The sequence below is a fragment of the Leishmania infantum genome, chromosome 27, assembly GCF_000002875.2.
Source record: "Leishmania infantum JPCM5 genome chromosome 27".
Lineage (NCBI taxonomy): Eukaryota > Euglenozoa > Kinetoplastea > Trypanosomatida > Trypanosomatidae > Leishmania > Leishmania infantum.
In genome coordinates, this window is record NC_009411.2 from 317,150 (window position 1) to 344,645 (window position 27,496).

A 27,496-nucleotide genomic window follows, 5' to 3' on the forward strand; every position below is an offset into this window, starting at 1 on the left:
TTGCATGTGTGAGCTCGACAGGCGCACAACGTGTCGCAGAGATCCCCATCATGTGCTGTAAGCCGAGTAGGGCGACACCAAAACCCCCGCCCCCGCACCGTTTGCTCTCTCGATCTCCCCGACATCTTTGCCTCATGCAGTATAGTTCGAATCGAACACCTCTTCGGGTTAACAGAAGAAGGCGTACGCGTGCACTGCTCAACCTGTGCAACACCCTCACCCAGCAACAACCACACCCTTTCCTCACCTGTTCTCCTCTCCTTTCGTTCTCTGGTGCAGTCGCGCCATTACACGCGGAGAGCTGTGGCAGCCGCCGCCCCCCCCTCCTCCTCTCCTCCTCCTCTTCCACCTATTCTTCCGCATTCTCGATAAACTCAGCATTGCTGCCGTCGCCACTTCTTTTGAATGGTGCGGGATGCCAGTGGTATTCTTCTCTGTCTCCTGCTCTTGTTTTGGTTGAGAAACCCGAGGACGTACAATAATAAGGTCTTGGAGGATAGAAGGCCACCAGGCGGGGAGGAGGTGCTTCATGCAACCTGTGAGTGGCACGATATTCCGGCGCAGCGGCGGGCTGCTGCCGAGTGCGCAATCGACCTCTACTCTGTCACACTGGCGCCGTCGTCTCAGCACACTCGGTCGCAGATTCGCCACAGCACGCGCGGCCCACGCATCGGCTCCGACGTCGTCAGCCCTGTCGGCACACGACTTTGCCGCCATCACCCCGCTTCTTCTTCTGCGCCAAATGCTGCAGCAGCACACCCAGCTTGACGGTATCGACTTGGGTGCGCAGCTCCACCCCGGCAAACAACACATCGTCATTTCTCGCACCAAGTTTTGCCATTTCTGCGCTGCTTCGCACGTCGAGGACCCGGACGCCGCCCTGGCGGATTTGGAAGCGGCGGGCGTGGTGGTGGTGCTGGACGGCGGAAGCATGGTTCACCTGAGGCCGGTGCTGTACCTTGAAACTCTGGAGATGATCTGCAACGTAGCGAGGCCGTCAAGCAGCGGCAACGAGACGTCTGAGACGAACTCTAAGCCGTCAGTGGCGGTCCGCAGCTTCATGGTGGAGGAAGCAGAGCGTCGTGTCGCGACGCTGACCGAGAGGGAGAAGGCGATGCGAAATCGACTGCAGCCCGCCATCGCGCGAGCAGCTCGCTGGCGGCGCACAGTGTGGGGTGCTGCGCTGCTCTACGCCGGCGCTCAGCTCGCCATTATCTCCCGTCTCACCTACTTTGACCTAGACTGGGACATCATGGAGCCCGTCTCGTACATGATTACGGTTGCAAATACGCTTTTCTTTTTTCTGTACTACCTGCGCTTCAACGAAGAGCACTCCTATACCGCCTTTGATCAGCGATTCCTACCTCGAAAAGTGCGCCAGTACGCTCCCAGGGACTTCGACTGGGCGGCGTACGCGGACGTGTCCCAGCAGCTCGTTGAGGAGCGCGCGATGCTAGATTCCATGTCGAAGTGGAGCGCGAAGCACTGATGCATCGACACAAAAACGAGAAGACATGCTAGTGGCGAGCCATTCCACTAGTCGAAGTTGTAGGGTTTAAAGAATGTCTACTGTGTGCGTATGAGAGCACGCCCTTCAAGATGCTGGCCTCCCGCACTCTGTGTGCCATGCGCACGGATGTTTCTATGAGGAACTCGCGATGCAGAGCCTGTGAACCTAATCTTTTTTTCTTTTTTTTTCGTGGCACCCCTCCCCTCTCCCCGACGGTAGCGTTGAGCCGTAGTGCGCGAGTGTGTGCGTCTGACTATTGTGACCACTTTTGCCTGCTCGAAGGGATTCTCGACGCCTGTGTGCTCTCGCTGCCGCACGTGCTCGCATGCCCTTCCAAGGCTCATGTGTCCCTTTATTCGAGTAAACGCGAGAGTGAGCCGAGTTGGTAGAGAGGCACAACGAGATGCGACGACGGCCTCTCTTTCACGCTGGCTTCTCTCTCGGTGAGACTTTCCCTGTGCAAGCGCGCGTGTGTGGCGGTCGTGGAGATGGATCTCTGCGCTCTTGCACACACAGGCACACACGCACGCCGTATACGCGCCTTTGCATGCGCACAAAGCCACCTTCTCCGTGCCTCTCCATCCTCTCTTCCCCACAATCGCAGCCGTCCGCAGACGGCCCTCTGCGTTCTTTTCCTTTGTGGCGTAGACGCTGCATCGAGCTTTCTGCCTCATTTCTCAACCTTTGCTTATCCATCGTCGGCCCTACGCACGCACCTTCATATTGATGCCATCACGACAGTCCCCGTCCTTCAAGACTTCTGGAACCTTCTACACACGCGTCAAGGTGTTCATCGTCTGGCTTCGTGTGTCAGCGTGGGTGCACCTCTCTCGGTAGGCGTCTTTGCCTCCTGTCATCGTATTTTCGTGAGGGCAACGGGGCGCAGCAGCTACGCTGGCGCTCACCGCCCTCTCCCTCTTGCCATACCTGCCCAACTTTCCCTGCGCAGCTCTTCACATCGCGCGCACCTCCACCACCGTCGCTGCGTTTCGTGAGTGTGTCATGACTCACGACACTGTCCTGCACACGTGACGCAACGAAAGAAGAAGCGGACAAAGCCCTGCCTTGGTTAGCAATACTCATACTTCGATATCTACATCCACTCACGCGCGCACCGAGGTGGTCCATCCGTCGGTACTGTGAGGGCGATCGAGTCAACGCCGGCTTTGGTTCGGAACCTCTCCCTTTGTGCGGCAGAGGATGTGTTCTTCTTGCCCTTCTTTTCTGCTGTTTATCTGATCTCCTTTGTCGTGCATATACATACGTGTTGCTTCTCGGTTTGTGTTTGCTTGTTTCTTCGCTTCGCCGCTGCCGCCGCCACCGTCTCTCACTGTCTGTGCCTGTGTCTGTGTATATTACCTTTTCTGTTAGCGCCGCCGACTTCTCGTGCTTCCCTGTCGGGGCGCTTCTTCTTCGGCAGCTCGTTCTTCACGGGACATTGGGAAGGATACATACTCCACGCCGTCTTGCCCGCTGAGCTGTCTAGGTCAATCCTCTATCCGCGGCGTAGCAGGCAGGCCCTCCCCCTCCCTTTCTCCTCTTTGTGTGTGTGCGTATGGGCGTGTGGGTGCAGGCATCTGTGTTCGTGCTCCTCGTTACGTCTTTTCTATCTGTTTCTGTCTCTCTCGTTTTCCGCGTCTACCTCAGCGGCCCATTCTTGTGGCGGCCTCCTTCTTTTTCTTTTTTTTTTCGCCTGCTTTTTCTTTTCTTGCGCGTGTGTGTGTGTGTGTGTGTTGCTGCGCTCCGTTTTGTGTCGTGCAGCTCGCCACGCGGCCGACTCGGCCGTTGTCGAGCATTCGTTGTCCTCCCCCTTACTCTGTTTTCTTTTTTGACTCCTTTGGCTCTGGTGTGGAACGCCCACCACTCGTTTGGTGGTCCGTGTCTTTTCTCTGTCTCTCGCAGCCCCTATACACAAGCTGACGTCCTCACAAGACACGTCCGTCCTTCACTACGTGTGTCACGTGTTGTTCACGGGTGCACTGTCGCTGCTGGTCTTCCCTCTCGCTCCCTCTCGCCTTGTCATCTCTGGAACCTTTGCTTGCCAAGCTGAGAATCACAAGTTAGTGGCGCTAACTCACCACCCCGTTTGTGGGCACACGGTCAGACACATCCTCAGAGAGTTGCCCAGTAAGCGGAGAAGCGAAGCGGAAATCGAAAAAAAAAAACGGATAGGAAATTGGCGTGCTACTCGCGGCCATGAGCCATCCGAGTTTACCAAGCACGCGGCGGATGACCCGGGAGCGTGCTGATGCTTCAGTGCGCACACCCTCCATTGGCCACGGAGGTGCCGCGCCCGTGTTGGTTTTCGACGTTCCACAGGTGCGCGAGAGCTGTGTGAAGCAACGCCACTACGGCACGATGCTGGACAGCAGCAACGTTATGGTGCGGTCCTCCTCGATGCCCGAGCGCTCCTCGCGTATGGTGTACGTTCGCAAACATTCACGGCAGCTTACCGTTGGCCAGCAATCGGCTCGACTCGCCGAGAAAGCGAAGAGGAACTACTTCCACGGTAGCTTCACCTCGGCGCACGGGTCCGTCTTCACCGTACCCAACAAAGCGCAGCAGATGGCAACGAATCGGCCGTCGCGTGCGCCGCTAATGGCGTATTCGTCGGTGTCTCGAAGCACGCTGGCTGCACGACGGCGACCAACCCCTATCTCTCTTGACGTCTCCCCAGCCGTGTCGGCCATCAAGAAGACCGCCGCATCCCCCATAAAAGCTGGTTCGAGTTCGCATGAGGGCAATGACACGGACACATCGTTGACGATAAGGGAGCCGAACTTCCTAGACGGGTCGATTGTTCTGCCGCGTCGTGCTGTGAGCGCAGACGCCCGCCTTGGCGGGCATCACAGCTTGGACATGAGTACCTCCATCAGCAAGTTGCGGCTTTCCATCAGTGGTGCCGACCTATCGGCGTCGCAGCTGAGCGAGATGACGTTCCGTGACTCGTCGCCAGACTTCTTGGCGGTGCAGCTCATGCGCGATCACAGCGCCAAACAGAAGCAGAAGCAGTTGCTGTCCCCCACGACGATCTCGCGCGCCGTGCGAGCGTTGCGCGCCTTCGAGGAACGAAAAATGCGCTTTGGGGGCGGCGCCCACTCAAATGCGCGAGACGTCAATAACGCCGACGATGTTGTTTCCGCTCTCGACCGCACACCGTCGGCGCAGGCAGTGAAGAAGAACGAGACGCCACTCATACCGGCAGTAGCGCGTTGTGTGCGCATCAAACCCGATGCGGAGGGGAATGTGGCCGAGGAGGCTATCGCCGGTTTCGAAGAGGACGAGGATGAGAGCTTCGAGTCTGGGGACAGCTTCTCCTGGTTTGGTGCAACGATGGACCTCCTCTACCTTGCCGTGCCAGCAGCTGTATCTATTTGCTTCACTTTCTCGATGTCCGTTGTGCCGCTGTCCTTCGTCGGTAGGTACCTTGGTCCACGTCAGCTCACCGGCGCGTCGGTGGGCTACTTTCTCCTTAGCATCCTGATCACCTACCCGACAATTGGGCTGACCTTTGCGCTCGACACGCTGTGCTCGCACGAGTACGGGCGAAACCCGTTGAGCCCTGAGATGGGGCTGGTGCTGCAGCGCGGAGCTCTCATCAACCTCATCATTTTGATCCCGCTCTGCGTCTGTATCTACACCCTCGACAGCATTCTTGTGCCTCTCTACGGCAAGGTACTGGCGGAGGAGGCGGAGGAGTTTCTCCTCTACTCCCCGCTCTATCTCATTCCGATGGTGCTGTTCATTTCCATGAACAAATTCCTCAACAACCAGATGCAGCCCCACATTCCGATGATCGCGCTGACTGCCGGCGTCATTCTTACGCCGTTTCTGCAGCTAAAGCTGACGCCGATGGGGGTGCGCTACACAATGCTCGGGATGGCCATCACGGCGTGGTTTCAGCTGGCGATTGTAACGGTTATCACCGTCTTCAAACGTGAGACGCGCATCACGCTAGGGAAGTGGCGCATCGCAGAAGCGCTGGACTGGACAGACGTCAAGGAGTACATGAAGCTAGCCGTCCCCAGCGCCATCTTTGTGGCCGCCGAAGCGTCGTCTTTCGACGTCACGGTGCTCATGTGTGCCCGCTTCGGTGAGGTAGACGGTGCTGCCTGGTCCGGCATTATGAACTGCCTCTTCATCTTCGCCTCCTTTCCGGGTGGCCTCAGCGCCAGTGCATGTGCCAACATTGGCCGCTGCATCGGTGCCTACGAGCCGGCCAGCGCGAAGCGTTTTGTGCGTGTTTCGATCCTCATCACTTTTGTTGTCGGCCTTGTCGACTCCGCGCTGTTGGTGGCCTTCTTTGACCGGCTCATGTCGTTCTTCGGCACCGAAGGCACGACGCTAGAGCTGGCGCGCGAGGTGCTCTACCTCCTTCCCATCCTCCACGTGTGCGACGCAGTGCAGTTCACCTTTCAGGGCATCTTCAGCGGCATGGGGAAAAACTACATCGGCGCATTGATTCTCCTGACGAGCCTGTGGGGGGTTGGTGTCCCGCTTGCTTTCCTTCTCGGTGAATACCTCGGCTACCGCACGTTCGGCGTCTGTGTGGGTATCACGATTGGCTTGTGCATCGAGGCGCCCGTGATGGTGTACTCGGCGTCCACGACGAACTACGTAGCCGTGTGCGAGAAATTCATGGAGGACGAAGAGGACGAAGAGACAGGGGAGTCGGAGGAGAGCGAAGAGTACGACGACGAGTACGTCGAGGAGGTGATGCGGCGCTCTGGCATATCCATTAACAGTGCGGAGCTGACGGAGGGCAACCCAGAGCACTATCGCAAGCTTCTGCCGCCCCGTCGCTGTGGCCGTCCGCGGCGGGTTGTAGAGTACCAGGACGAGGACGACTAACCATGCCAACGAGCGCCGTGACGGGTCAAATCGGCAGCGCCAACACCTCACCCCCGCAGCTCTCCTTCGCCCCTGTGCATTTTGGGTACCCTCTCTTTCATCCGAGCAGTGCCTACGAAGCCTTGTTTTGAACTTGTCGAGGTATCCCGTTGTTTTGCCTTTCTCTCGTTCACGCTTGGAGGGCAGGCGGGTTGGCGCAGCGGAGTCGCCCTCTCTGTTGAGGCGACGGAGAGTTGTTTTTGCATGGAAAGGGGAAGGGGAAGGGGGAGAATGATGCGCCGCTCGTGCGTGCATGAGCGTGCGTGCGCCAAGCTTGCCGCTCGATGTGGTTGGCATTACGGCGTGCGCTTGTGTGCTGGGGTCGTCGATGCCGTGTCTTCACGTGGTGTCTTCGTATTTCTCTTCGGCTTCTTTGCGTGGGTTCCTCCCGTCATGTGCTGCGTGGATGAGCGCGTGCGTTTCTGCGCTACGTAGCTCTTGGTGGGGTTTTTCTTTTTTTGGGGGAGGGGGAGGTCCTCTTGTATAGGGGTGAGTGCGCGTGCAGTTGAGGGGGGCGCCTTACTCGTCGAATGCGGCGTTGCCGCGTGCCCAGTTGAATGAGCTTCTTTCTCTCGCCGGTTGCTCCTCACGTGCTTGCTCACTTACGGTCCTTCTCTCTAACACTTGTGAAGGGGAAAGGAGCCTCTGTGTATGTGTGTGTCGTGCATTTGGGCCTCGCTGGTCGGTGTTGCGGGCTCTTGCTTCGCGCAGGTATGTGTAACGGCGCGTGTCTGCCGTCCGCTCTGGCTGTGCGTACGAAACGTGTCCAGTGCACATCCTTTTTTTTTTTTGGATAGGGGGTGGTTGGAAGTAGGCGGCATCATCGCTCCGTCTTTGGCATTCCCATTGAAAAAATTGTGCTCCTCCTCCTCCATCATGATGTCCGTCTGCGCAAGCGTAGACGTGCGAGGTGGCGTCTTCGCTCTCTAAGAAAGAAGAGCACCGAGCACACAGGGGCAACGTGAACAACCAATAAGACAGCTGGATGAGCCTCTCACTCGACGCCCAAGGAAAAACGCTTCACACACACACACACACACACACACACATGGGTGAGGGTGGAGGCGGAGTAGCACAGAAACCAACGCAAAAGGAAAATCCATGACCACAGGTGCACAACGCGCAACGCAAGGAGTTGTCTGGCCTGCCTTGAGGAGGTCCATAGCGCTATGCTCGTTTGTTCATGTGCGCCCCGTTTTCGCCAAGCACGTTCCGGGCGCAGGTGTAGACCACGACGCAACCCCACTCTTCAGCAGTTTCGCTTCGATCTCGCCATTGAACACCGCCAATCAGGTGCATGTGTGTGTGCGTGTTTTACGACCGTCACTGCACACGTGTATATGCCGTCCCTCTCTTCTTGCTCCGCCACTCACGTGCGGTTCCGCCTTCGCTTCTCCCTTATTTTTTCTTGCATCTCTCCGTAGTAATGAGGGCGCACCTGCGCGAAGCCCTGCTTGCCTCACTGCAGCGCGATGTGGAGAAGCATCAGCGAGTTGCCCAGCGAAATGTGGCGCCCCCTGGCTTCGTGCTCAAGGTCCATGGCGTGCAGCTGCAGTCAAGCGTTGCGGCGAAGGACCGCAAACGCCATCGCGACAGAGCCGACCACACGCCTCCGCAACTAAGTGAAAACACCATATCGAAAGGCGAGGCGTGGACTTCCCTCGTGCTGGCTACACTGTCATCAGTGCTGCAGCAACTCGAGAGCGACGCGCAGAAAAAGCAGAACGAGTCTGCAAATGAAAGCGCAGCTCCGTCGGCAGTCTCCGTGCTGAGGTCCGTTGCTAGAGTAGAGATGCGGCACTGCCGGCTGCAGGCACACCATCTCTGCGCCGACGACCGCGGCGCAACAGACAGCGTATCACTAGCTGACATTCTCCTTTCCCCTCAGCGATTATGGAACTCAGCAGCACACACAGCGCCATCGCCCGCATACGTGCGCCTTGTGACCCTGGACCTTGAGTGCAACGAGCTGGGAGATGCGGGAATGCGGCTACTGTGCAGCGGTCTTCTCGTGCATCTTCGTGGTCTTCGTCGTCTCCTGCTCGCATCGAACAACATCACCATAGACGGACTGCTCTTCTTGGTGGACTCTGCTCGATCACATGATGAGGGTCACCTGCCTCCGCACCTCGAGACGATCGGCCTCAGCAACAATCCACTGGGTACGCACGCACGCAGGACTGTACATGGCCAACCCACCGAGAACGCCTTCTGCGACGCGTTCCGCACGCTGGCCTTGCGTCTTTCCTCGACGCTTCGACGAGTGCACCTCAATCATGCTAGTCTAAGCACGCGTGAGGTTTCGTCTGTGCTGCAAGCGCTGTTTGAGTGCGTTGTCCAGCATTCAGGGCCGTGCGCGTTTGACATAGTCTACCTGCGAGAAAATGAGCGCGTCGACAAGGAGGAGGCGCTGCGCCTGCTACGCAGCAAGGTGGAGGACCTGGAAAAGCTCGACACCTTTTTGCGACGTCACGTGTCCATGTGAGAACCCAGCAGAGCTCCCCCCCCCCACTCGCTCACCCAAGTCGCGAGAGAAGTTTCTGTGCGCGCGTGTGCGGCGGTGGTGCAGCAGAACAGATGCGCGTCTCTTTCTCCCGCGAGCCTCAGAGTGCACCTTGTTTGTCTGCGATGTGGATCGCTTGACGGATGTTTTTGTGCCGGCACAGAGTAGAAGGGGAACCGTATTTTCGCGTGTGGGGGCGGAAGTGGGATGATCGACCTTCCCGCCCCGTCCACCGCCCGTCTTTTCCTCTCCCCCCTCACCCCGCTGTGTCTCATCTTCTGCGCACGGAGAGACGCGAACGGTACGCAAAAAAAAAAATACGCGAGCTGCATTGCAAAGCAAAGGTTGCTCGATGAGTGGAACAGCAGCGTGTGCGGGGCTTGTGACGTTGCTGTCGACGGTGCGCCCCGAACATGGTCTTGCCACTTGGCTGTTGTGTGTACCGTCTTTGCATGAGACTACGATAAGCATCTTTTTTTTTCTTGCACGCTTCTCGTGGCGCATCCCGTCGTGCATCAAGTTGCACAGGGTCCCCCTCATGCATCGCCTTTCCTTCCCTCTCTCTCCACACCCCTTTCGCCCTCTCCCTTGTGCCCTCGACACGCGTCGCATCTGTATCCAAGCTTTACCCAGCGACCCTCAGTCTTCATCGCCCTCGGCGCCCTCCGATTCGCCCACTATTTCCGTCTCGACGCTTTTTATCTTAACTTGTATGCTCTCCAGCCGTTTTCTCTATCGGCCCTCAACGATGCCCGCTACCGTCGCCGAGCTCATCCACCGACACAAAGTGGTGGTTTTCTCGTGGGTGCACTGCCCGTATTGCTCTCGCGCCAAGGAGATCCTCAAGTCGCTTGCGAAGGATATACAAGTTTACGAGTGCGACCAGATGGACAACGGCGAGGAACTTCGTGCGCAGATTCTGCAGGCGTACAATCACGACACAGTGCCGGCGATCTTCATCAACGGTGAGTTCATTGGCGGGTGCAGCGACTTGCAGGCCATTCAGAAGAGCGGCGAACTGGCTGCGAAGCTTGCGTAAAGTACGACGAGCGCTACCTGAAAGAGGAGTGGGCAAGAGGTGAGCGTGCGCGTGAGCCCTGCAAGTCGTTTTATTATCTGTTTATACTTGCGTGTGTGTGTGTGTGTCTGAATATCGCACGTCGCAGTAAAAATTTCGCACGGTGTGGGGGAGTGGGCCGCCGGCACCCCGTCGACCACGTGTTTCTCTCCTGGTGTGCTTCCACTCACCGCGGGATGGTGACGCGAGAAAGAAGAGGTCGTTCAAAACTTTTCTTATCCTTGTACGGACTGGGCAAGTGGCCGCCGTCCAGAAAACGCTTCATGCCGTCTCCTGCGGGCCTAGGGACAGGGCCGCGATGTGTACGCTCTCATGATTCGAAAACTCACCCCCTCCTTGCCTGCATGACCTCTTGGGTTTATCCTCTCCTCTGCTCGCACAGCATGGCAGCTGCAATGCACACACACGCCCCTCTCGCTCCCCGCACTCTCTCTCTCCCCCCTCTCTTTCTGCAGACGATGCGCCGGCTCAACAGAACGAGTGTTTTAGGCTCATCGCTTCACCAGCCACCACCCCGACAGAGACCGCCACCGTTGTCAAGCATGTTGGGTGCACCGAGTCCGGCAGCAGGCGAATTCAGACGCCGTCTTGCACGGCTTCAGGGGGTGAAGGGCGGACTAGGCAGCAGAGGCACTAACGGGCCGAAGATCCTGGCAGCCCTCTCCGCGCCGAGGGGCAGCACCAGCCGCAACAACATCTGGAACTCGGAAGACAGGGCCGCCCGTCGGATGGTCTGGCGATCGACCGTACAAGAGACGATAATGAGCTGCTCACAGGGGCGGAAGCTTGCCACGCGGGAAGACGACATGCCACGGAGCTGCCTTTTCCTCTGCTAGAGTGCATGCCAATGCAGCCGGGTCGACCGGATGATGTGCATATGTTGCGCACGACGAGAATGAGCGCAGCCAACACACCGTCTTCAGGACCTTTCCGGTGTAGACATGGAAAGAGCGATCCTTCGCTATCAAACTCCGGGGGGGTCTCTCACACCCCCACGCAGGTGTGCCGGGCCGCGGCGCTCGGGCTAGAAGGCGCGTAGGTGCCGACAGTGGTGGAGGGAGGTTCAAGGCCACATTCCCACATCAGAAGGAAGTGTACCGAACGTGACGTGGCGAAGCGGAATCTGCGCGAGGATGCAGGAGGGAGAAAGCGAGTCGCTGGACAGCGCGCGACTCGGGGGAAGTACACGCTTCTTCTCTCTCTTTCCAGCTCCTGCGCGCGCAGCCGGCGGGGGGTCAGGTCTGAAAAGCTGCGACGACATCCCACCCGCCCAACCTGTGATCATCGCTCTCTATCGCTTTCACACGCCTCCCCGTTTTCAGTAGCGGCCTTGTACGCCACGATGCACATTCAGTATTCGCTATCGGCACCTGTATCTCTTCAGCTCCATCTGCTACACTCGGACAAAAAAAATCAGGCGCCGTAACTCCCTTTCTTCGACCTCCCGTCTTTCCCCCTATCGCTTCGCTCGTCTATGAGGCTCTACTGCACTCCTTGCGTATACGCATCTTGTTTGTGTCTTCTGTTTCGAGAGCTGACGCGCGTGGTGGTGTCTGGAGGAGAAAGGTCGAACGGAGTAGCGCACCTCTCTGCGGGAGATGCACTGCAGGGTTTGTTCAGCGGCGCTGCGGCAATCACCGAACTGACGTCTGCTTCCCTGTGTTGGTGCGCTCCAGCACGACACTTTTCCATAGTGTCTTCGGTGTTCTCTAACCGACAGCTGTTCCGACGGCGTTGTTTCCTCCTCAAAAGGCAAAGACCATACGGCCGCCACGCAAGCCTCCCACTATGAAAATGTGCTGCGGAGGTGGAAGAGGAGGAGAGGGGGGAGGTGGCATCATCCCCCCCCCGACCCGTCCATCGCGTGCCCAGGCCATAGAAACGCGGTTTTGCCAGCACGTGCCTCTCTTCATTTCCCTTTGCCCTTCCTGCCTCCGTTTCTCTCCCTTGCTGCCGCCCTCCCTCCGCTTTACGATGTCCGCAAGCAACCACGACTCTGCAGACCGGCGGATGAGAGTTGAGTGCTTGTCCACACAAAAAGTCAGTGTCTAAGTGTCACGTATTATAAAGTCGTAGATTCGTGTTGAGGTGCTCCTACCCAAGGTGTCTCGCCCCCGCCCCACCCATTCTTTCCTCATCTTAGGTCCTATTGTGCTGCGTGTGAGTCCCACATTCTCCATCTTCCACCTTTTTTAGAGTTTCCTGTTGGGTTCCTCGCGGAATCCCTCTTTATTGTCGCGTTCACGGCGCGAAGTAGCCTTGGTCGTCTGGGCCCCCTTGCCCCGTCCGTTTCTGTCGCTCACATACGTGGGCTTCCTCTTCCACGCCACCGCCACCCCATTTCTTTCTTGCCCCATTCACTCTTCGCGTTCTCGCTGTGTGCGACGCTGTCCGGTGTACCCATTCTTTGCGAGGCGCGTGCATATATATATATATATTTCTTCTTCTCCCGCTGCCGCTGCTTCTCCTCTTCACCGTCCCTTCTCTCCTCTCACCCCCTCTCGCTCTCCTTTGTTCGTCTGTGTTGTTTCTTTCTTCACCTCTATTGTTGCTCTCGAGAAATTTCGGACTCGAATGTATAGTGTCTCTGCTTGATGTACGATATCCTGTTCTGCCGCGCGCCCCCTTTTCCAAGTCTGCACACCTGCGTGCGCTGGTTCTGGAACTGTCCTGTGCAGGGCTCCCTCCCTCTCTCTTTCTCTCTCCACTTCGGTTCTCGCCTGCTTCCGGTGTCGTATCTGGCGGCTGTTGTGCCGGTGGCGGCCGCTTCGTCCGTCCTGTGTGCTCCTTTCTTCTGGGCTCGTTTCTTTGTTGTTCTTTGTAGGCTCTGCCAACACACGGCACCGCTCACAAGGAGGACAGCCCCCTCACACACGCGCGGTTGTGGATCTCCTTGCATGCTCTCGCTGTGGTGGCGCAGCGTTGTCATAGTCGCACCCTCCCTCCCTCCGCCCTTGTCTCGTTGTGTCTAAGGGACAGACTGTCCTTCCTACGCTTGCATACATTATTCGATTTAGAGTACCGTACACCTGCCAGGTGGCGCAGTTCTCACGACCCCTTTGGCGTGCAACTCTGCCTGCTACCACAGCGCTCTGTCGGCGTCTCACGCGTAGAAAAGTATCGTCGTAACTGCCCCCTCGCTGCCCGCTCACTTTCTCCCTCCTTTATTTGTGTGCTGAAGACAAGTGGCGCACGGACGTTGGGCGATCACTCGCTATCTGTACTAAGTAGCACTTCGAGGCTTGCTGGCGGTTGCGCTACTGTGATATCGGGCTTGCACGACACCGAACCTGGCCCCGCTGCAAAGGCCCTCGCAGCGACAAGGGCAAGGCGCTGCTCCTTACCTATAGCAGAGCCACACGCACGGCAGCGCAAGTGAAGAGACTGGTGCGTGCACGGCGTCACAATGTACGAAGAAGCAGGCTATGCCGTTGTACAGCGGTACAGCCGATGGCAGAAGAAGAAGGTGCGCACCATCATCGTCAACGCCCATGCCAAGATCGCGTCGCAGAAGTCCATTGCTGGTGCCATCGCTCTTGCAAAGCCGTTTGATCGCATCGAGTTGACCGGTGGGGAGTACCATGAGTCCGTGGCTGTGCAGATGCCGCTGGAACTGGTCGCCTCGGAGGGCGAGGATCCGCACATCTTCTCTCGTTTATCCACCATCACGATCGCAACAAGTGGCATCGAGGTCTACATGGAGCGCATTATCGTCTCCTCTCGCAGTGGCAGCAAGCTCAACGCTGCCGTTGTCGCCGTCGCAGGCAACCCGATTCTCTTCCGCTGCCACTGCAGCTCCCTGGTCATCGGCGGCAACGCCGTAGCCCACGTCGACGAGTGCACTGTCAAGGAAAGTAGCAGCGGCGTCGGCATCGTTGTGCACGAGAGTGGCGGCGGTATCATCAAATCCTCCACGATCCGCAATCACCGCAACGTGTGTTTCGACATTGACACGCGGGGCGGGCTAGCGGTGACAGAGTGCACGATCGACAATAGCACCGGTGGCGATGCCATGAGCATCTCCGGCGCCGTCAGCTCCATCAGTCGTGACTCCGGCTCCTCGTCCACGTCGTGCAGCCAGGTCGAGGTGACGCACTGCCACTTTTCCATCTCCGACGACCCCAGCAGCGGTGCGTCTGGCGGGGTTTCCATGAGCTCTGTAGGGAGTGCCTGTGGCATCATCCTCACCCAAGGAGCCGCGCCGACCATCGCCTCGAACGAGTTCATTGAGGGCGAGATTGGCGTGCTGATGGAAGGCCCTGGCACGGCGCAGCTCAAAGGGAACGTGATCCGCTGCCAACGGCGCTGCGGCATCTTGGCCCTTGTGGAGGAGAGCTTTGGCTACGCCCCCAACCATCAGACGCTGCGTATCACGGGTGAAAACGTCATAGACCGCTGCCGCGTCGGCATCGACGCACAGTGCGCCATGAGCCGTGCCTCGTATATCCAGCAGCAGAATTCCGCCACCGCCATGACAGGAGCCGGATCTGGCGTTGGTGCCCCCGCCGAAGCCGGCCTTAACGTCAGCGCCATCGGCGGCAGCATGAGCGGGGCGGATCGTTTCTTGTCTGACGAACTGCCAAACCCGAAGCGGGCCTTTGCGTGGACACCGGTCCAAGGCAGCACATCGTCGCCATCCTCGTGTGACGCGGCCTGCTTCCTACCCTCCACCTCGCCGACGACCCCGCTTGTATGCATTGAGAGCAAGTGGTGCTCGCTGGACCAGCTCAGGGCCAATCTCCAGCAGCTCGTGACCATGACACTGCAGGCCAACCCCACATGCCTGCAGCCGGCTTTCGAGATCGGCACCAGCACCGCCTCGATCGTGAATGAGGGGCTCGACGCCACCTCTGCGAACCCGTTCGCCGGCATCTTGAACGACATGCTGGGCACGCAACTCAGCCACCGAAAGGACACCCCAGCATCGCAGCGCGAAGTGCTGCGGCTGCGCGGGAACAAGGGCATCGACATCATCAACACAAAGTTCTCCAACTGCGATATCTGCGCCATTCGCTTCGGCCGCCAAGGGTACGGACTGGTCGAGGACTGCGTGTTTGAGGATTGTGGAGCATACGCGATCGTCGTGGATTGCGCAGCGCACCCGCTCATCACCGGCTGCCGCTTCCTGCGCTCTCGCGGGGCCAGCATCCTGGTGAGCAACTTTGCGAATCCGCTCATCATCGGCAACGAGGTGGCGAGCGGGAAGCGAGACGGCATTCAGCTTGCCAGCATGAGCCGCGGTTTGATTATCGGCAACATCATCGCCACTCACGTTGGAGCCGGCATCCGCGTCGACAAATACAGCCAGCCCCTCATCTGCGCCAACGCCATCTCGCAGAACCGCAAAGGTGGCATCGCTGTCGCCGAAGGTAGCAAGCCGACGATTCTGCTCAACAAACTTGCAGCGAACCTGTACGCACAGGTGAACTGCACCGAAGGCGCCGACGCCTTCATCTCGCATAACCGCATCACCGCCTCCACAGACACCGGCATCCGCATCGACTCGTGCAGCCGCTGCACTGTCCTTTCCAACACCATCAGCTTCAACGGCGACGGCATCCTCGTCGAGCTGGACGCCGACCCTTACGTTGAGGACAACGACATCACAGACAACACGTGCGCAGGAGTGCGCGCGTGCAACAACGCGCTAGGCGTGTTCGTGGGGAACCGCATCCGCAAAAACGCGGGGCCGAACGTGCTCTTGACGGAGGGCGCCTCCTCGGTGTTTCGAGCTAATCGCATCGAGAATAGCTCACAAGGAGGCGTGGTCGTGTGCAACGAGGGGCACGGCTTCTTCGAGCGCAACACCATCGCAACGAACGCGACCGCTAATGTGCTGGTGGCGGGTGCGTATTCGGAGCCGGAGTTTCTGCGCAACGTCATCTCTAGCTCGCGCTCTGGCTGCGGCATCGTCTGCGGGCGCAGCGCCGGTGGCAGCTTCCTGCGCAACAGCATTCACGGAAACTACCAGTGCGGTGTGTTCATCCTGGAGGGGTCGAATCCGACGTTTCGGGGCAACAATATCGCACGCGAGGCTGTCGGCGTACTCGTGTCGGACGGCGGCAAGGGATTGTTCACACAGAATATCATCGAGGACTGCTACGGCAGCGGCGTGCTGGCACAGCGGCAGGCGGACCCGGTCTTTTCACAGAACAGGGTGACGCGCTCTCAGATGAGCGGGCTGCATATCGCCCCGGACAGCGCCGGCCTGTTTGAGCGGAATGAAGTGACGCGGAACGACATTGGGGTGCAGTTCGGCTCATCGATGGACTCCGCAGTCATTCAGATTCACTCTGCGTATCTTGATGACGCCGACACGAGCAACAAGGACTTGTCGGCGTCGTTGCAGCGCAAGGCATCACGTACAGCACAGCACCGCTCTAGCGTGTTCGCGACCAACACGGATGCGAGTGTGCTGCGCAGCCTTGCGAGCGCGTCGCTGCAGCGGAGTGCGAGCGTGGTTCGGCTGCCGACAAGCGTCGTTCGCGGCAACATCATCACCGCCAACCTACGAGGTGGTGTTTTGTTGGATGCCTTTCCTAACGGCACGTTGGAGGAGAACGACATCTTCCAGAACAACGCGTACGGCGTCCGTGGCGACGCCACGTACGGTGCAGCGCGTGCGCTGGCGATTTTGACGACCACGCTTGGTGTCGCAGACCGTACCTCTGTTATACGGCCGCGATCCTTGCAGCAGCAGCAGCAGCAGTCCTCCTTTGAGCAGCTGCAAACATTAATGCTGATTCGCGCAAACAATATCTACGGCCACGACGAGGCGAACATCTTCCTTGATCACTTCGACGGCGATAAGCACGAGACGGCCATCACCGAGAACACCATCTACGGGGCCCCGTACGGCGTGTGCGTGGCGAACAACTCCACGGTTTACTCGATGAGCAAGAACGAGGTTCACACATGCATGGACGGTTTCGCCTTTGCAAGCGGCGGCCACGGCTGCTACACGGCGAACCACATCCGCGACTGCACCTACTCGGGTGTCTACATCTCCGACAAGGCCTACCCTGACTTCACGGACGCCAACCGCATCGAGAAATGCGGCTTCAGCGGCGTCCTGGTGGACGTGAACGGCCAAGGCGTGTTTCTCAACAACACCATCTGTCACTGTGCCACGGGCGTCGTCGTATTCTGCGGCCCCACCACGCCGTTTCACGTGTCCTATGAGGAGGTCATTCATGCGCGCATCCTCTCCTCCACGCCGACGTTCACGGCGAACACGATCGAAGAAAATGAACTTCATGGCGTGCTGCTGATCAGCGTCATTTCGGGATGTCCGCTGCGCTCGCCTCTACTTCTGTCCTGCAGCGACGCTGGCGGGAAGTCTGCCGAAGTTCCTCCGGCAGACAGCTCAACTGACGAGCCGCTGCACGACGAGCCCGCACCCTACTCCTGTGCGGTCGGCGGGACCGTGACGGCGCGAGGCAATCGACTCTGCGCCACCTTCGAGAAAAATATTATTCGACGCAATCGCATGATGGGCGTTTACCATGACCGCTTTGAGCACTGGGACCTCTCGGCGCTCGAGAAGACGCACGCGGAGACGAAGCCGTCCGCCGGCAACCCAGTGAAGAACGCGCATGGCGGGTACGAGATTCTGCTTGGCACGTCGCAAATCCTCGACAACGACGAGCACCAACGGCAGCGTCAGCTGAAGCAGGTGAGTCTTATCGAGAACATCATCACAGAGTGCAGCGTCGGCGTCGGTGCCGGGTACGGGTGCCATCCGTATCTTCAGCGCAACAAGATCCATCACAACACTTTCTTCGGCCTCCTCCTGCGCTTCGGCTCAGCTGTCTCGGCTTACGCGAATGACATCTGCGACAACGGCCTGGCTGGCGTGTACGCGGCGATCGGGGCGAAGGGGTACATTGCGAAAGGTATCATCGAGTCAAACAACGGCTGGTGTCGGCCGGAGGCGAGTCCGCACACGCCGCGCAGCTTCGACGACTGCACCTTTTCAAAGTCGTTTTTCACGCAGGCGATGGTGGGCACTGTGGAGGAGAAGGTGCGCGCCACCGCCGTCAGGGCAGGTAGGACACTTCGCGCGTGCTGCCGCGCGTACGAGCAGATGACTCGCCTTGCCGAGGTCCACGTCTTCACCATGACGGACGCCCTCCGCTACCTCGCCGAGCTGGTCGCAGCCTCTTCGGGTGGCTTGACGCTCGCCAGCGGCTGTGCGCCGTCGTCGCTCTTTGAAGTGGTCGAAGATGCCTCGTCTAGCGCGAAGGGCGCGGCAGCGTCAGGTAGGCGGTGGCTCGGTGGTGTGGCGTTGGCCGATTACGCGGACGTATCCACGGCCGACGGCGGCATCGGGGTTTGGGTGCAGGCGGGAAGTCGGGTGACGATTCAGGGCAACAGAATCGGCAAGCACCAGAACAGCGGTGTGTTGATCACAAAAGGCGTACTGCAGCACCATTCGGTCCTGCACAAATCGTTCAACATGGAGGAAGGCAGTAAAGGGAACAAGAAACTCGAGATGGTGGCCTCCCTACCTGGCCGTGCGAAGTCGATGAAGACGACGGCGAGCAGCGCGACGGTGGACATCTTTGCCGGGCAACGTGAAGCACCGCCTCTTGCCTGCGCGGAGCCCGGTGCCCTCTTCACGACACAGATGCTCTACGCAACGGGAATTTTGGCGGCCGTGCAGGTGGCTGCATCCACTACCTTCGAGAGCCTTGACGCCGACTTTGCGTCCTTCTTGCACCACAGCCTCTCCCTCTCCTCGTTGAATGGGCTCGAGGCCGAGGAGAAGAGGCAGCGCGTGGACTCTCTCCACCACGTCCACATCGCAGACAACGTCATTAGCAGCAACAGGGACGGGCTGCACGTCGAGGTGTTTCACCGCCTACAGGCGTGTGCCACGCCCAGCGCGGCCACGGCTGCTGCGGCTTCAATCAGCCGCATCAAGCCGCACTCCGGTGGTGGGGCAAACAGCACGATTGATCTGATGCCGCACGCTCCCACAGAAGCACACGCGCTACCGCGGTTTCAGCGCGCACGTACGCCAAAGTTCTCCGCGGCACCGACGGCCTTTGCGAACGACACAGCTTCGGAGGCGGCGGCGACGAGTGCCCTCCGCGCCTCGTCGCACGACATTGACGTGATGGAGTGCGCCTACAGTACCTCCGACTTCACGATCGTGGTGGAGGGGAACACCGTGACACAGAATCGTCGCTACGGCGTGTACGCGGTGCACGTGGCGAACGTGCACTGCGAGCGCTGGCTCTCGGGGCGTAGCGTGCTGAACGAGACCATCGCATCTCAGTACGACAGCATTCGCTCCAAGCTGGTCCTGGGGCAGGAGACGACACGAGTGAGTGTGACGCTGCCGTTTGAGTTGCATGCGCTCCAGCAAAAGGTAGGCCACGCCCTGTTCCGGAAGAACGACCTCTTCCGCAACCAGCACATGCAAGTCTGCGTGACGTCACGGTACGTTGCCCTGACGCAAGACGGCGACCAAACGCTGCTGCAGCTGGACACGACGACCCCCCTGTCGGGGTCCAACTACGCCTCGCAGGTGCTCGTCGGGGTCCCCGTGATGGCGAGTCTACTCCAGTTGCCGCCGCCTGGGTTGCTGCTATGGGATGAGAACAAGGTACGCGACGCGAAGAGCGGGGTGCTGCTTTGCGGCTACCTCGGACCGCACAGCGTCCGCTTTCAACGCAACACCTTCGCGAACATCGCCAGCGACGCCCTCTGTGTGCAGGGACATCTAGCGTGTGCGACAGTGGGGAAGGGGAACGTCTTTGAGCGCAATGGTGTCGGGCTCCGCCTGGCGCAGCAGCAACGGATTCGCCTCGTGACGTCTCCGGCAACGGTGCTGAGCCACCTGCGAACGCGCGTCTTTCATAACACCTTCAGAGAAGCCAATGACTCGTCGATTTTGCTGGAGTGCGTCGGTGAGGAGGCGCCGCTGGTGTACCAAAACGAGTTCAGTCGGCACACGGCGGGCACGGCGGCGCTGTACTTGCGAAGTGAAAGGGCCGGCGGAGCGGCGGTGGTGCAGGGCAACGTCTTTTCGGAGAACTACATCCCCGTCTTTCTGGTTGGTGGAAGCGAGTCTGGGGTAGAGGGCCCGCTCCACGCCTCCCCCATCACCCTCGTCGAGAATCGGTTCACGTGCAACTACGTCGGCGCCATCGCCTGCAGCGGCGCTGCCCCGACACTCGAGCGAAACATCTTCGAAAAAAACGCCCGGGCAGGCCTGGAGGTGGTGGGGAGCGGCACCCGACCGCAGCTCCGCCACTGCGTTTTCCGCGAGCACAGGCGGGCCGGCGACGGAGGGGATTTGACGATGCCCTGCCCAAATCAAGGGACGCTCCAGCTCGAGTGCCGCAACTTCTCCTTGAAGCTGCTGCCCGAGAACGCTCGCGTGCTCACTGCCACGAGTCAGGCACGGCTACCGGCTGGCTTGCTCATCGGTCCATTGACCGAGCCGGTGGTGGACGCGTGCGGTTTCATCAATAATGACATCGGCGTGGACGCCGTGCGGGATGCTGCGAGTCCGGCCATTGCGTTGGCAGGACCGAAAGCGCACTTCAAAGGATGCCTATTCACGCAGCACCAGGTCTGCGGTGTGCTGGTGCGCGGTTTCCACGGTGCAGCCGACGGCAGCGGAGGCGGAGGCAGGGGTGTGGACGAGAGAGGCGGTGGCGCCGCCAAAGGGACTACCGAAGGCCGAAAGCCGACCGACGGTGCCGTCGATGTCAGCAGTGCACTCAGCATGGCGGGCACGACAGTTTTTGAGCGGTGCGTGTTCACGAATAACGCCACGGCCAACGGCGGCGGCGACGTGGTGGCGATGGAGGACGGCTGCGCAACGTTTCGCGAGAACGTCTTCTGCGGAGCCGTCGTGGGAAAGACGGGTGGTGTAGCCTGCTTCACGCAGAACAGCTTCATCGCCTTGTCAGATGGCGATGCCGCTACCCTTAGGGGGGCGGCGCACGACTCGTCGCCCTGCTCAGGCGCTGCCAACGGCGCCGCTGCTGCGGTCGTCATTCAGGAGGGTGGTCGCATTGTAGCCGGCCAAAATACAATCGTGCATCGCAAAGTCGGTGTGCAGTGCCTGCCTGGCGCGGAGGGCGTTGTGACAGACAACCGCATTGTGCAATGCGTGACGGGATTGGTGCTCGCGCCCTTCAACCGCACAGACGTAAACAAGAACCGGGTGCTCGACAGCGTGGATTGTGGCGCCGTCGCCTACGGCGGTCGAATGGAAGACAATAAGATCATCAAGGCCCCTACGGGGATCCTGGTGCAGCACTCCTCCGTCTACAAGGGCATCAATGCAGTCCCATCGCACAAGCGCGACGCGCTGGGGTTCCTCTGCATTGGTAACAGAATCGTCGACTGCGCCAAGAATGGTCTCCTCATCACCACCGCCGGCGTCTTCGACGGCAACAGCGTGTCGCGCTGCAAGAGCGGCATCCACATCGCCTCGCCTCTCAACGGTGGGCCCGCCGGCTCGTGCCCGGTGATCAAAAACTGCAGTGTCTATGACAACGGCGTGGGGGTCTGCATGGAACACGAGTCTGAGTCGGCGGTGCGGGACAACGACATCTTTGATAATGAGACGGTGGGCTTGCTCGTCGCCGCAACGGCGACAGGGACTCTGCAGGACAACCACATCTCCTCCCCCGTCGACCAGGGCGCGGTGGAGATGGCGGTGGAGTCGCGGTTGAAGTCGTTCGGCAACGTCATCCGAAACCAGTTCTCGCCGGCCTTCCAGCGCGGCACACGAGCGAGCCGCGCAAAGGACTACCAACTTGAGCAGGCAGACCTCGATCGGGAGCTGCGAGACCTGGACGGCACTGTCGAGCAGGCGCATCACAGCATGGAGGCTGTCTCAAGCGGCTTGTGGTCGCTTCAGCAGGAACTCATCAGCATGCACTCGAGATCCATCGCGAACTTCGCGGCATTGATGGCGGGGCCGGCAGGAAGCGCACTGCGCGTTGCCAGCGCGCGGGCTGGCACGACGACGGCTGCCGCTTTCTCCGACAAGAAAGATGATCGCCCCACTCCGGGTAAGCAGTCGATCAGCAATGCTAAGAGCACTTTAGAGAGCGGGAGCAGCGTCACCGGTGCCGCGGCATCGCGCAAGCGCTCCTTAGGCTCGGTTGGGCGATGGACCACTGGTGCCGGCACCAGCCGCGTCCCTGCCGTTTCGATGGGTATACGCAAGCAGTCTAAGGCGGGATTGTCTACGAAGGCCGACCCCGGCGGAAAGGCCACGCGTAGCGCCGCTTCGGCGGACCCAATGAAGGTTCTCGTCCACGTTTTCACTAGCGCCGCGACGAGTTCAGGCGCGGACGCGGTTGGTCAGGCAATCACTGGCGTACTTGCCAAGGCGCCTCTCTCCAAGTACAACTTTATTTCCACCGTCTCCACCTCGACGTCACAGCTGCTGCGACTGCTCGGTGGCCCCCACCCCATGCAGCCGTTTCTCTGCGTGGTCGTCGTCGACGCAAACTTTGGCCACTTTAGCCCGTCAGACCACGACGCGCTGCAGCAGCTGCACAAGAGCGCTTGCGTTGACCGTCTCACCACGCACCGGGGAGCGACCGAGGCTGCCGGCAGAGACTCTCAGGAGGTGTCGAGCCTCTTTTACACTGTTCTACCCGGCAGTTTCTGCAAGAAGGACGAGGCAAGCCCGAGTGGGGACGGTGTCATGAGCATGGAGGCTTATGCGGCAGCCCATCATCCGTTCACCTACACCGCCTCCGTAGAAGAGGTGCTTGACGTCCTACATGACCGAATCAGCCAGGACATGAATGCATCCACCGCATCAGCAGCAAACTGCCTTTCGCGAAGCATCACCCTGCAGGACGTCCAAGTCTCTGTCACGGAAAGCACGGTGGGCAACCCCCCGATCGATGACGACGACAGTCGTAGCCGCAGTGCGTCTGTAAGTGGCGGGTGCTCTGCCCTCACGTGTGAGAGCCGCAGCGGGTCCACTTTCCTCACAGTCGAGCACGTGAGCTCCCTTTTCTCGAAGCTTACACCCGAGGCTCTCGGCTTAGAACCCTCGAAGGACGCGCGAAACATGAAGAGGCAGAAGTCGTCGGTGGTACTCAGTGTCCACGAGGAGGGCGACATCGGTGAACTCGATCATACGAAACGAAGCGGAGGGGGATCAGTGCACCACCGAAGAGGATCCACTGCCTCCAAGTCCGCTGGCCAAGGCGCGCCGGCTGGCCGTCGCCGATCCTCCGTCGTCAGTTCGAGGAGCGGGCGCCGCACCTCAGTGGCTTCAAAAAAGAGCTGAACACGACATGGTGGCGCTGTGCCCGCCGGGCGGATCAAAGACGAAACGCATGTTTGGTTGGGCTGTTTCCTACCTCGTCTCCCGCTCTTCCTGCGAGTGTTGGTGCGGATAGATTCATGAACGCAACCGTGGCGCCGACGGCCGCCCGTACACTCTTTGTTGTCCCCCCTCCCATTATGTCGCGTATGTGTCTGCCCTCTGCCGTTTACACAATTCCTGCTGTCCGCGCATGCGTGTATGTGTGGCTGTGTTTTGTAGGCTGTAATGAGAGCCTCTCGTCACCCCGCCCCTGAGTTGCCCATCATCGGCGCTGAGTCAAATTTGTCTGAACGTCCCTCCTCCCCTAACCTGCCGCACTCATACTTTTCCTCGGTGCCCAATCCTCGTTGTTGCGAGTGATAAGGCAGAGGGGAGAGGGGCTCGGCGCCGGGGAGAGGGTGCGATGCACGCACTGACTGCCCATCTCTCCAAGAATAGAAAGAATAACAGCATCGAAAAGAGTCTCTCTTCTCATGATCACGGACGTAGTCGGTGCTGGTGCGCGCCTCGGTGCGGCTGCAGCTGTACGTGGTCGCGAAGCGCGCAAAGCAGCAGCGACTGCGCGCTTTTGGCCGCATGCTGCAGCCTTCAAGGTAACCACGGCAAGTCTGTGGCATCCTCTTCCCCGCACCCACCTTGGCGAGCTCCTTTGGTATCGGTCGCAAATGTCGTGCTGTCTGTCGGAAAGGAGCTCCGTCAGCGAAGGGCGTCTTATACCCGGCAGCATTCCAGGTTTGATCTTCTTACGCATCTCCGCCTTCGCTGGCTGGTGCCTCCTCTCTCGTTTTCGCGCCACCGGCAACAGCAAGAGTACGCCGCCACCGTCGCTCGTCCTTCTTCCGCTCCCTCGCCCTCAAGAGTGTCAGGAAAGGTCTGAGCGTGAGGATCGGTTTTGAAGCGCGAACGCATGTCCCGCCAACCCTCACGCAGCTCATCGCCCGGTACGGCCTTGCCCAGCGAGGCCACGGTAACCACTGCATCTCAGCTACCGAGTTACCCGTCCGCTTCGCGGTCATGCCAGAAAGTCGATGAGCCCGGTGCGTTCCTGCTCTTGAACGGCTTTGTATGCCGAACGGCGGACGCCAGCGGCCGATTTCGCCCGGTGGAAGTGTTTTCTGGCGTTTATCGCGAGGCCGCGACGGCACCTCCCACGATGCCATCGGCGAACGCGCACTTCAGTTTGTCCGCCGGCTCAGCGGAGGAGACGAGGCGTTCCATCGACTCGGACTGTCCCCTCTTCAACTGCTTCGGCGTGCTCAGTGGTGGTGTCATCATCGACCCGATCGACGGGTCGTTTGTGGAGTTCACCGACGCGGCGGTGTACACACCTAGCACTGTCGCCGCGCCAGTCGGCAGCGGGAACGACATTCAGGACGACCTCGCACGTTGCACTCTGCAGCAGGCAAACGAACAAGCCTTTCGTACCGGTGAGGCACATCTCATTCGGCCGGAGTGCCCGCTGATACTGTGCACCTCGGAGCTGCCTCTGCCCCCCAGGTCCTCTGATCCGCCGCTGAAGCGCTTTAAATGTTGCTCAAGTCCCTTCAGCGCCGCGGGAGGCGCAGGGCCCACGGTCACATCGGCGCGTCACGCAGCACAGATGGGGATGGAGAACGTCGAGAAGTGGCTGAAGCGGTTGGCGCCGCATCCGGGTCACAGACCACAGTCGCCGAGGCGGCAAGCGTGGACGACAGTGTGGGCGGATGCCGAGGAGTTTCGGCTTTCCATGCGGGCACACAGCGACGTGCGCGCCAGCGAGGCGTCTCTCTATTTGCCACCGCGCATTCCGTTTCCACTGCGCTTCCGTGGTCAGCCGATTTCGCTCATGGAAGAAAAAACGAATGAATCACCCACCGCCAGCCAGCAGCAGCAGCCGGATCGCGAGGTGAGCAGCGCGACCGCGGTTCCACCGGACGGTGTGCGCTGCGCCGCCGCCTCCTTTACGTGCTACACAGGTGTTCCCCGTTTCGCCTCAACAACGGACACCGCGCCACGTTTCGACTTGGCGGAGTTCGCGAAGGGCACGGCAGTCGCCCGGCTGCGAAAGCGACTGCGCCCGTACTGCGAGACGGCGTCGCTGGGGCGGCGCCGAGCCTCCGACGACTACGACGAGGAGGACAAGGAAAGGTTCTTAATCCCCTTTACCGACTCCACGCCTCGCCATGCTGCGTTTGCCCTTTTCCTGTTGTACTTCAACCATTTAGGTGTCCTCTGCAATGGCGTGCGCGTTACAGGAGAGACGGCGGCCTCATCGTGTCTTGACGGACTCGACGTGGGCAGCACAACGTGGAGCCTTTGCCCCAAATACCTGTACGACGTCCGCGCCGAGGTCGAGCGAAAGCGGCGCGTGACGCGAGAGCTGAGGGAACGTCCTGAGAGGACCTTCGCTGGCGGCACGCGCTGGAGCACCACCGCGAGGAACCGCGACGCGGTCGCGGCGGCGTGGACAGCGCTGCTACTTTCGTCGCGAACGGCCTTGCTGGAGCGCATTACGGAGCTCAACCGACACATACACAAGCTCCACGACGAAAAGCAGCGTCGGCGGCACGCCGATGACCAGGAGAACCAGTGACAGTGGCGCGTCGAATAATGACAGGAAGAAGACCGCGGCTTGTGAGTCATTGTCAACCTCCATCTCTCCTCCCTCGTCCGGGTACGCTGCTGAGCACCAAGGCGACTGGGGGTGGGGGGCTTGTGGAGCGCCCCCGCTACAGAATGTTGTGAGGCACCTCTCGATGCAGCTGCGCCCACACTGTCGAAAGGAGAAGGAAAAATGGTACAACCTGAGAAACCAGATCACGACGTAGAACGTCTTGTGAGGCGTACTGCCTCCCGTATGCGCAACGTGGTCGCGAATGAATGCGAGCATCGTTTCCAGATGTTATGCGCACTCTGTCGTTCTGCCCTGCAGATGATGGTTCCTCGTGCGACACGAAGGGCGGTTCATGATGCCTACGCTCTCCCTCTCTCCCCCTCTCCCCCGGCATCGACGAACGCCCACAACGACGCATATGCTGCGCTTGATGCATCCTCTCGGCTCTGCGCGATTGGTGTCCTCGTGAATCTGCCTCCCTCTTCGCTTGTCCGCTCCCTGCATGGGTATGGATGTGACGCGCTCTGCTCTTGAACAGAGCGGGAAAAGGGGAGCAAGAACAGCAGTCACACAGTCACACAGGCACACGCATACACACACACACACATATATATATATACATGTATGTGTATGTGTATGTATATGTATATGTATATATAAGCATTGTAGGGCAAAGCGACGGAGGAGCAGGAAGGGCATCGCATTTTTTTTTGGTGCGGGAGGGCATCTGTAGAGCGGTGGGAGGAAGGGAGGAGGAAAAGCAGGTGCTACCATCTTCTGTGCGTTTTTGTGCATGTGTCGGGGAGAGTCGCAGCGCCACACACACAGGAGCGCCGCAGTCTGATAGAGGCATCGCTGCTCTTTTCTCTTGCGGCTGCTGTTTTTGTTTTTTTTTTTGTGCACCGATCATCCCTCTTTCTTCTTCAACCCCTCCGACTGGTCCCTCACCTCCTCCGACCTCCTCCACACCCGCCCACCCATCCACACATAGATACACATCCTTCCTTGCCGCGCCAGATGCTGCGTATCGGTCGGCGGAGCCTCGCTGTTGTCACAGCGGCTGCCATCACGGACGCGGCGACCAAGCTGAACGCGCTCCTCGACATGAAGAATCGTACTCATCCGGTTCCTCATGGTGAGATAAAGCGCTTTCTCAAGACGGAAGTAATGCCGGTGCTGGCGGGAACGGAGCTGGACCGGCGCGGTAACTCGACGGACCTCCGTCACTTCCTCGGCCAGCTCACCCGCGACGCGGCCTTCGCGGCTGTCATCGTTGGTGCCCGTCCAGAGGCGAGCTTTGTGCAGGCAATCGTGACGTGCATCAAGGAGGACCATCGGCGCATGCGCTTTCTTCCCAAGATGTCCTCGCCGCAGGCGACCAAGATCATCGAATATCTTTGTAAGGCGGGCGTGACAGATACGGAGGTGTACCCCGTCCTGATCTCGCGGCTGAACTTTGGCACTCTGAACGAGCTGGGCAGGGTCATGTTTGCACTCACGGAGTCAGGCTTTCACGCTCTGAACATGCTTGTTGTTGTACCCCTCTACAGTGGAGAAAAGTGGGTGCTCAACTTCGACAAGACGAAGACGAGAGGTCTCGG

At 59.6% G+C, this 27,496-nt stretch overlaps 6 protein-coding genes across 6 annotated transcripts; all 6 read left to right on the forward strand.

Annotated features, from left to right (window-relative positions):
* Positions 1–529: 529 nt before the first annotated feature.
* Positions 530–1,489, forward strand: LINJ_27_0640 (conserved hypothetical protein; the record flags this gene model as incomplete). Its single annotated transcript, XM_003392603.1, has 1 exon — positions 530–1,489. The coding sequence occupies one exon, from the start codon at positions 530–532 to the stop codon at positions 1,487–1,489; it is 960 nt and encodes a 319-aa protein (XP_003392651.1).
* Positions 1,490–3,706: 2,217 nt separating this feature from the next.
* On the forward strand, positions 3,707–6,361 carry LINJ_27_0650 (conserved hypothetical protein; the record flags this gene model as incomplete). The annotated part of the gene is made up of 1 exon (XM_003392604.1): positions 3,707–6,361. One exon carries the CDS (start codon positions 3,707–3,709, stop codon positions 6,359–6,361), a length of 2,655 nt encoding a protein of 884 aa, XP_003392652.1.
* A 1,336-nt stretch (positions 6,362–7,697) lies between these two features.
* LINJ_27_0660 (conserved hypothetical protein) lies at positions 7,698–8,885 on the forward strand (the record flags this gene model as incomplete). Its single annotated transcript, XM_003392605.1, has 1 exon — positions 7,698–8,885. The coding sequence occupies one exon, from the start codon at positions 7,698–7,700 to the stop codon at positions 8,883–8,885; it is 1,188 nt and encodes a 395-aa protein (XP_003392653.1).
* Positions 8,886–9,615: 730 nt separating this feature from the next.
* On the forward strand, positions 9,616–9,942 carry LINJ_27_0670 (glutaredoxin-like protein; the record flags this gene model as incomplete). The annotated part of the gene is made up of 1 exon (XM_003392606.1): positions 9,616–9,942. One exon carries the CDS (start codon positions 9,616–9,618, stop codon positions 9,940–9,942), a length of 327 nt encoding a protein of 108 aa, XP_003392654.1.
* Positions 9,943–13,387: 3,445 nt separating this feature from the next.
* Positions 13,388–23,263, forward strand: LINJ_27_0680 (conserved hypothetical protein; the record flags this gene model as incomplete). The annotated part of the gene is made up of 1 exon (XM_003392607.1): positions 13,388–23,263. One exon carries the CDS (start codon positions 13,388–13,390, stop codon positions 23,261–23,263), a length of 9,876 nt encoding a protein of 3,291 aa, XP_003392655.1.
* Positions 23,264–24,455: 1,192 nt separating this feature from the next.
* On the forward strand, positions 24,456–25,874 carry LINJ_27_0681 (conserved hypothetical protein; the record flags this gene model as incomplete). The annotated part of the gene is made up of 1 exon (XM_003392608.1): positions 24,456–25,874. The coding sequence occupies one exon, from the start codon at positions 24,456–24,458 to the stop codon at positions 25,872–25,874; it is 1,419 nt and encodes a 472-aa protein (XP_003392656.1).
* Between the last annotated feature and the right edge of the window lie 1,622 nt (positions 25,875–27,496).